The 9,529-nt window shown below is 33.2% G+C and overlaps 1 protein-coding gene across 1 annotated transcript; it reads right to left on the bottom strand.

Annotated features, from left to right (window-relative positions):
• Positions 1–1,245: 1,245 nt before the first annotated feature.
• Positions 1,246–2,799, bottom strand: LOC114174508. The gene is made up of 4 exons (XM_028059346.1): positions 2,752–2,799; positions 2,031–2,660; positions 1,809–1,943; positions 1,246–1,728 (listed from the first exon to the last, which is right to left on the bottom strand). The coding sequence occupies exons 1-4, from the start codon at positions 2,797–2,799 to the stop codon at positions 1,246–1,248; spliced, it is 1,296 nt and encodes a 431-aa protein (XP_027915147.1).
• Positions 2,800–9,529: the final 6,730 nt, after the last annotated feature.

The raw sequence follows: 9,529 nt of genomic DNA on the forward strand, positions 1-9,529 counted from the left end.
GTGGAGTTAAACGAATAAACATGGACAGTTGTGACACACATTTCGTAATAAGTTGACATAAACTGAAGTTCGAAAAAAAAGGTATATGGAGAGTTAAGGGACTATACATGGAAAATTGTTATGCAAATTTTGTAAAAACTTCACCTTTAAGCAAGTTACAACAAACTTATATGGGGAGTTATAAGACTATACATGAAAAGTTGTCATGCAAATTTTGTAATGACTTCACCTATAAGTTAGAAAAAATTTATATGGGGAGTTAAAGGACTATACATGGAAAGTTGTCATGCAAATTTTGTAACAACTTAACCTATAAATAAGTCACGAGAAAGTTATATGGGGAGTTAAAGGAATATAGATGGGAAGTTGTCGGAAAATTTTTGTACTTACTTCAAATATAAGTCAGTAACAAAAAAGTTATGTCTGGACTTAACCCAATGAACATGGTGACTTGCCATAGAAAATTGGGAATAAGTTCATGTATAAGTAAGTTACACAAAAGTTATGTGTGGACTTAAACGAATATACATGGAGACTTGTCACAAATATTGTATTAAGTTCACCTGTACGTAACTTACAAAAAAAGTCATATGTGGACTTAAACGAATATACATGGAGACTTGTCATACAAATTTTGTATTAAGTTCACCTGTACGTAACTTACAAAAAAAGTCATATGTGGACTTAAACGAATATACATGAGGACTTGCACTTAGATTTTTTGTAACAATTTCTTTAAATGCAGTAACCAATTTCGTTACCTTGTACACTCATGAATCATACATAGATGGTACTGTTTTCTTTTTTTTATATTATTTTAATTGACCTAAGAACATAGCCAACTTAAATTTACAAATAATGTAATAATGCTTCATTACTGGATGAAAATGTCAACATTTTCCTGTCCAACCACAATTGGGGAGCTACAATTCAGTAACTGAGAACTTGGACCTAAATTTGTGAACACCAAATAATGTATGTAACTGACTTTGCCGTAAGAACATTTGCCTTATCCCTAAAACATGCTGAAGTCCATAAATTCATTCAGTTCTCACCAAACACAATATATGTGGGCACCAATGTAAAGTGCTTCAAACATAACAAAAATAATATTACTATGGTCAACAGAATTCACCAACGTTGGACACTACAAAAGGACACAACAAATGACCACAAACTTGGCCTATAACAACAAAATAAAAGTCAACAATGAATGTCTTTGCAACCATTACATTCAAAACAAATTCAACCCAATGTAAGAAGCTTCGTCTTCCTTCTACTACCAAAACCCGCAAATGGCATCCTTATTGCACGACTTTTTATTCGCTTTCGAGGTTGGGACTTCATACGGTCATACATGTTGCTTTGTTGTCCAACATCAACATCATCAGCAGCAGAATCATCACCTTCAACATCAGATGCAGGGTCATTAACGGTGTAATGAACACCAACATCACCCTCCTCCTCATCATTACCATCATCATGCGGATCATCTTTACCGTCACCCTCCGTACGGTTATGTTCTTCCTTTTTTGCAACCATATCCTCCAAATGAGACAAAACAGCTTCCAATTCAGCAATCTCACGTTCTTCATTCTCTACAAGATGTTTTAGCTCTTCATTCTCCTTATCAATTGATCTATTGTATGAAGTCCCAAAAGTTTGGAATGCTTCTCTCACAAACTCATAACCAAGTTCTTCGTTACACACCACAACCTCATTAATAGCCTGTGAACAACAAAAACAAGTTAACAAAAACTAAAAAATAACAGTATTTAACTAAAATATTATAACTTTTCCACACTAACCAATTCTTTATCAAAGGAACTTTTAACTAATTTGTCACCAACTTTAATATTCATCCAGTGCAACAATCGTGGGAACTTTGATTTGTCGCAATTAAACGTTGCGTTGCAAACAAATATATGATCAAATGACCACAACTGAAACAATAAAAACGGATTATCCACAACAAAATGTCCAACTACTAAGTAATTACTGAACATGAAAATGAAACAACGAAACTTTACCTGCAACATATACACACATCCAAATAAATGAATGTGACTTGTATTTGATTCATACTTCAACGCCCTTGAAGCACTGCATAAGCTACCAACCAAATAGTCGTACACTAAGTTGCCCCAATTGTATTTACCTATACTTTGCAAGTCATCCACTAACTTAAAAATTTTGGGGAACACAATCTCGTCTCTATTTGGCAATAAGAACTCATATATGCCTAACAATATATAAAGGCTGGTAAACAATTCTATACTACCACCATCATTGTCATATTCCAAAAGAAACTCATAAATCCTTTTAACATGAACTTTCCCACTAGAAAATAACTTCCTACAGTCACTATCTTCATCATCGTCACTTATATCAATTTTTTCACCCAACACCCGAAGACCCAATCCTAAACAAACATCTAACAAATTAAATTCAACTACTTCCCTACCAATAGCAAAACCACCCCTCCTTTCAACCCATCTATAACATAACACAGGTAACAAATTGCGACTTATCTTAACAGAATGGTTTAACGACATAAACCACCAAAACGGTGTGCGTGCAATTAACTCTCGTTGTTTCACACTTAACTTTTCATTCAAACTTCCAACATATTTGGCTTTGCAAGAATGCCGGAAAAACATCTGTGTAAACAATAAACTGTGTTACATCATACCATATTAACATTAACATACACAATAGACAAAGGATTTTCAAACACATAACCAAACCTACCTTCACATCCTCAATCAATAGGCCCCCGTTATGCTCTTTACTGGCCATATTCAATAACTGAAAGGCAAATGGAAAGATTTATGTTGCAGCAATGAAAACAGAAATCCCCCCAAGTGTTTGTCACCGCCGCCAACCAATCAAAAAATTGACATCAAATGCAACAAAATTACATCCACATCTAAATCGATACCTGAATTGCAACGAATAGCACAAATGGTAATGGGGTTCGCCAAACTTCAATTTCTCGGATTCTTCAAATGAAAAAGTTATTTCGTTCTTCAAAACCACAAACCCTACCCTCGTTGGCCGCCTTCCTCCGGTAGATGCAACCCTGATTCAAATTCTCGTCGACCCAATTACTTCTGCTTGAGCGTTTACATTCATATCCCCTTTCACGCCTTTCTGTCCTTCCTCAAACCCTATTTCCAATTCTTCTGCAACTATTTGATTTCGCAATCTCGTTTTCGACCATTCTCTGAACGTGCCAATTTTTTTTTCTTCCACTTAACCACGGCACGTGCATTTCTTGCAAAAAATTTAACGTTATAACTTTTTTTATTACATTAATGCAGATCCTTTGACACGTGTCCTCTTCATGCTAATCGTTTGACACGTGTCCCGGTGTCAAAAGTGAGTTGAGAGAAGGGAGTCAAAATAACGTTTCCGAAAGGCTATTGCCTCAAGAATGTCTTTGCACTACAACTTAAAAATAGGAGCAAAAAAAGAAATCAAAACAAAACACTCCTCCACTCAACTCCTGATACTTGGACTTTCCAATATACCCATTAACCTTTATAAACATATATATATATATATATATATATATATATATATATATAAAATATTAAAATCATATAAATAAATAAATAAAATGTTACAAAAAAAAATAATTCTATTAGACCTTCTATAATTACATCACTTTTTTTTTACGAACAATAGCCTAAAGTAAAGGAAAACAACTAAAGACCCATTCTACAATATTATTTTCCTACTTAAACTATTCTCATGAACCCAAATACTTACCACTCAAATAGATAATTTAGAAGAACCCCTCCCTCATTCATAAACCTCACATCTGAAACCTACCAACACATAATATAATGATATAAATATTCCTATCCAATCATTCCAATGTACATATATTTTATTTCTTATAATTGACACCTAATAAAAATTTCCAAGAAATTATGCCAATCCTATAACTCCAGCCGTTACTCCAAACTTAACCATTCAACCACAAACCCTCTACTTTATTCCCAAAACCAAGACATGATATACAAATCACTAACCCGCAAATGTTGTTATTTTTCATAGTATTATAAGAACTAAAACACAGTTACAACAATAAGGTTAAGGCCATAGTTTGAATGCCACCATTTTTTTTTCTTTTGATCTAGATAAAGTAATAATACTTAATATCATATAGTATCAACGCACACAAAATTATATATATATATATATAATACTACAAAGACACCAATAATAACCTTTTATAAAACAATCAAAACAACAACTTTTATTACCAAAGCATGATATATATGAAAAAAGATATAATTTTTTTTAAACCCGCAATGTTCTCAAGGAATCTCTAGAGTTTCTAGGTTTTTCCTTCTTTAGCAAAAATATTAAACATGAAAAAGAATAACTAATGCTAACCAAGGCTCACCCACCAAGTCTATGCACAACCAACAAGCTATCACATGATTCATGTCAATTCTCACGTACATACAAGCTTAAGCCATGCATCCGCATTCACAATATATTTGTAAAATAAAAAAAATTAAACAAACATATTAATGGCATATACAAGACTCGAACCTAAGTCCTCTCAACATAATCAAGTACTCTCAACCACTTGAGCTAGTACTATTCCTTATCTTGGGCTTATCAAGGAACTCCCTTAGGGTATTCTCAACCCACCGTTACTTATACTTTATTAATTATTATTTGTATGAATTTCTTGAGTCTTACACTAAGCTTGCTAGGGAATGCCATGTATTGGTGGACCTCCCTCATGAGAGAAAGAAGACTCTCCAATTCCCCTCAAGTCCAATATTGGAATGACTTGAAAAGTGTCTTAAGAAGAAGACAAATACCTTCCTACTACCATAGAGAGCTTATGGACAAAAAATGGGTGTGGAAGAGTTTAGGCAAAAAATGGGACTCTATATGATGAGGCCGAGCATTAGGGAAGAAGGAGAAACAACCATTTCTAGTGTTCAAAGTGGTCTTAATCTTGAGATTAGAGATAAAGTGGAATTGTTGCCCTACCAAGACTTGAATAATTTAGTGCAAATTTGCATAAAAGTAGAGCCACAACTTTTGAGAAAAGGTTTGAAAATTCTCCAATCTAACTCTAGTGTTGAGAAAGAATACAAGAGGGAGAGTAATCAAGTGGTAGAAGAAGAACCCCCTAAGAACCTAGGGAAGGAGAAGACAAAGAGAAACCAAGAGAAGGAACATCATCACACACTCACACTAGAGATATCAAGTGTTTCAAGTGTCTTGGTAGAGGTCACATTTCATCAGAAAGCCCCACCAAGAAGACCATGATCTTAAGGGGTAATGATGATATAGTATCCAAGATTAAGAAAGTGATAATGAGAGTGAGAAGAAAAGCGCACCCAAAGGTAAGGATGCCTATTCTTGCAATGGGGAACTTCTTATGATACGAAAAACTCTCCCCAATTGATCTAATTCCAAAGAACTAACCCAGAGAGGGAACATCTTTCATACAAGATGTGAAGTTTTAGAAAATACATGTTCTCTAATTGTGGATAGTGGTTCTTGTTGTAATTGTTGTAGCACTAGATTTGTTGAAAAATTAGCATTAACTATCTTGCCTCATCCTAACCCTTACAAACTTCAATGGATTAAAGATGATGATGACATGGTAGTTAATCAACAGAAGGTTAAGTTTTCCATAGGGAATTATAAGGATAGTGTGCTATATGACATAGTACCTATGGAAACTTGTCAAATATTGTTGGGAAGGCCTTGGCTTTTTGAAAAGAAAACCATACACCATTGGTTATACCAATGAGATAACCTTCACCAAGAAAGAAAGAAAGAAAGTAAGTTTGTACTTCATGCTCTCACACCTCAAGTGGTAGAGGACCAAGTGCAAATAAGAAAAAAGAGAGAGAAAAAGAAAGTGATGACTTGCACACACCAAAGTGAGATCAATTGTTCTAAGTGTCAAAGTAGTACACCCAAGTCCAATGAGTGCCCTAACAAAAGAGTACTCATGTTAAGGGCTAAAGGCTTGTGTGAAGATTCAAAAGAGGTCTTCTTCCACCTTCTTCTAGAAGAATGGGAAGATAAGACCAATTAAGACCTTATGTTGAAAAAGGAAGTCATTCAAAAAGTAAATGGGTTCATTACAAGGCAAACAAGAGCTGGAAGAGACATTGATAATGTTGTCGTTCATGTGATCAAATTTATACTTCTTATTTATAACAACTTCAGTATAGTTTAGAAAGTAGTCAAAAAAATAGAAATGGTAAAGTAACCCAAAGTCATCTCCCAACGAATATAGAATTGATTTCTGACAAATTAGTTCTTATAAAAACTATACAAATGGGTTAATCAAATAAAATAAGAAATAAAGAAATAAAGTTGGAAAAAGATATAAAAATAATGATACATAAAATAGATTGATTCCATTGCTTCCAAAATAGATTCTTCATTGGTTATCTAAGGATTATCATTCAATTAATTATTGTCTTAGATTTTCAAATTAATCAATGTAAATATTAAATTAATTTGTTGACGTTCTTACTATTAATCAAAGTACATTCTCAATTAAAAGCCAAAACTTTGTAGATTAGTCATAGTAAATTGAACCTAAGTATATTCTCAATTAAATATTACTATGTGTAATCATGTTTATTCTTTTCCCTTTATATTAAGTAAAAAGGTAATTAACCAAAGTATATTCTTGATTAATTCTTGTTAAAGTTTTCACCTTTAATCAAGGTACATTCTCAATCATTGGCAAAAACTCATTCAATCACATGAAAGTTTCTAAAATAAATCAAAGTGCATTCTTAATTAAAATTAAAAACCCTTGAATTCATATGATCGTTATGTGGTTTTAACATTGTGATAACTTGCTACAATTTAAAAGTCATTACTTTTACTTGATTAAAAGGCAAAAGACATAGAAAAATATAAATCACAACAATAATCGAAATAACAAACCAATTACTGCATTCTAACCTCAGAATCCATAATGAAATTAAAGTGGAACCAACTCGAGAAGCTTAGCACTCCATGGATTCAAAATAACATTAAAAATAAAGAAGAGAAGGTGGAGAGAGAGGATGAAATTAGGTCCATGTAAAGGGTTACTAAAATTCGATGTTTCGAACTTTCCTTTTCTGCTTCCTTTTGGTCTCTTTATATAGGAGTTTGACTGGGTATCTTTGTTGCTAAAATCTCAAATATTTTTAAAATAATAAAAAATATCATTTATCTTTATAGTTTTTATGAATATCTAAAAATATTTGAAGAGACATAGCTAATTTTAAAACTATTTGACAAATATAATTGATTGATGATTTCTAATATAATTAAATAAATTAATTACTTAAAGATATTTAATAAATTATCTTCAAATAATATTTGGATTAATTTTCTAAATCAGTCGTTTGCAATCTAGTAGTCAAAATTTGCAGATAAAGACAAATATATCAATATTCACACTTTAGCCCCTCTTGTTTGACTAGACTTTGTTGTTTGACTTGTGGATTGCCTAATGAGAGACTACCATGTGGCAGTCCTCTCTCTCTCTCTACATTAGGGATTCTTTCTCCATCATGGTTGTTGTTAGGTGGCTTGCGACTTAACACAAGGATGGTGGTTGCGTTGATTCGACATGGAGCATTACACTCACGTTTTTACTGCATGTAGGGTCGTGCTTATGAAGTGCTGCAGATGCATTCTGAGTCATGTTTTGGTGTAGGCAAGTGAAAACGAGTGTGCTTGGTAGCTAGTTTCGTTATCGCGACAAAATCTGGTTATAGTAGCGTTAGTTCATCATTTTCCAGTGGTTGGCTATAAATGTTTCAGCATTAAGGTCACAGTGAAGTTCTCGGGATTAGGGCTTTGATTTAGGGCTCGCGATGGGCTTATCTGGCGTGATGATGGAATGTTATGTGGGGTGCGTTTAGGCTTTTGTGTGTGTGTGCATAGAAGGGATTGTGGTGCTTGTTGTGCAGAGTAGTTGTTGTGCGATGGAGGTAAAAGACAACAAGGTTGAAGGTTATTGGTGTTCCGGCATGGTGGGCACTAACGACATTGATGCAGGTGTAGAACTCTTAAGGAAATGGTGAGTGTCATGTTTATTAGTTCTAGTGCATTTGATAACCTTTGGGGGGAAGCCCTGCTTACTGCATGCGTTTTACAAAATAGAACACATCATAAGAAAACTAGTAAAACTCATATGAGCTATGGAGAGGTTATCAACCTAATCTTAAATATCTAAGAGTGTGGGGGTGCCTAGCTAAAGTAATGTTACTTGATCCTAAGAAAAAGAAAATAGACTCTAAAACCTTTGATTGTATGTTGTTAGGTTATGTTGAACATAGTGTTGCCTATAGGTTTTTTGTTTTTAAAAGTTATGTGATTGAGCATAATACTATTGTGGAGACAAAAAGTGTTGAGTTTTATGAACATATATTCCTTTAAAGGTTAGTGATAAATCCGAGAAGCCTATAAATAATAGTGATGTCATGTGTAAGGATTTGAGAAGAAGAAAAAGGCAGAGGAATGAAACTTCTTTTGGAGATGACTTTTATACCTATCTAGTTGAAAATGATCCAACAAGTTTTTTAGAGACTTCTAGTGCTCCTAATGCAAAACAATGGGATAAAGCCATTAGGACTAAAATTGAATCAATTGAGAAAAATAATACTTAGACCTTAGTAGATTTACCTAAAGGAGAAAAACACATTTGTTGTAAATGGATATTTAAGAAAAAGTATCACCCTGATGGATCTATAGAGAAATATAAGGCAAGATTTTACTCAGAAACCCAACATAAATTACTTTGATACTTTTGCCCCTATGACTAGGATTTCCTCTATTTGAGTTTTGTTAGCTCTAGCAACTATCCATAAGCTAGTGATACACCAAATGGATGTTAAAAATGTTTTTTCTAAATGGTGAATTAAAGTAGGAAATTTATATGACTCAACCTGAAAGGTGTGTTGTCCCTGGTAAAGAAAATAAGGTGTGCAAACTTTGAAAATCTTTGTATGGGTTAAAACAAGCACCAAAACAATGACATTAAAAACTAGATAATGTCTTACTTTATTATGGTTTTTCACCTAATTATATTGATAAATGTGTGTACCCTAATTTTAAAAATGATGAACGTGTCATTATATGTTTGTATGTGAATGACATATTAATATTTGGTATATGCATTGATATAGACTCTAGAACTAAATTGTTTCGAGGATCTAAATTTGAAATGAAAGACATAGGTGAACCCACTATGATTTTATGTGTTAGAATCATAAGAAATGGAGATATTATATTACTATCCCAAGAGCAATACCTCGAGAAACTTCTTAGGAAATTTGGGTATTATGACTTCAAACCAATGAGTACCTCTTATGATGCTAACTCTAAATTAATGAAAAATAGACGAGAATTTTTTTCTCAACCTTATTATGCTCATATAATTGGGAGCTTACTACACTTAATGAGCTTTTCAAGACCTGATATTACTTATGTAATAGGTAGATTGAGTAGGTGCATTAAATTTCCT

The sequence above is a fragment of the Vigna unguiculata genome, chromosome 2 (assembly GCF_004118075.2).
Source record: "Vigna unguiculata cultivar IT97K-499-35 chromosome 2, ASM411807v1, whole genome shotgun sequence".
Classification (NCBI taxonomy): Eukaryota; Viridiplantae; Streptophyta; class Magnoliopsida; order Fabales; family Fabaceae; genus Vigna; species Vigna unguiculata.

Excerpts from the sequence above, each read along its gene's own strand:
- LOC114174508 (XM_028059346.1), bottom strand. The coding sequence starts at position 2,799 with ATGGCCAGTAAAGAGCATAACGGGGGCCTATTGATTGAGGATGTGAAG. Across the intron at positions 1,944-2,030 it reads GATGTGTGTATATGTTGCAG|TTGTGGTCATTTGATCATAT; the intron begins GTAAAGTTTCGT and ends TTATTGTTTCAG. Across the intron at positions 1,729-1,808 it reads GTTCCTTTGATAAAGAATTG|GCTATTAATGAGGTTGTGGT; the intron begins GTTAGTGTGGAA and ends TGTTGTTCACAG.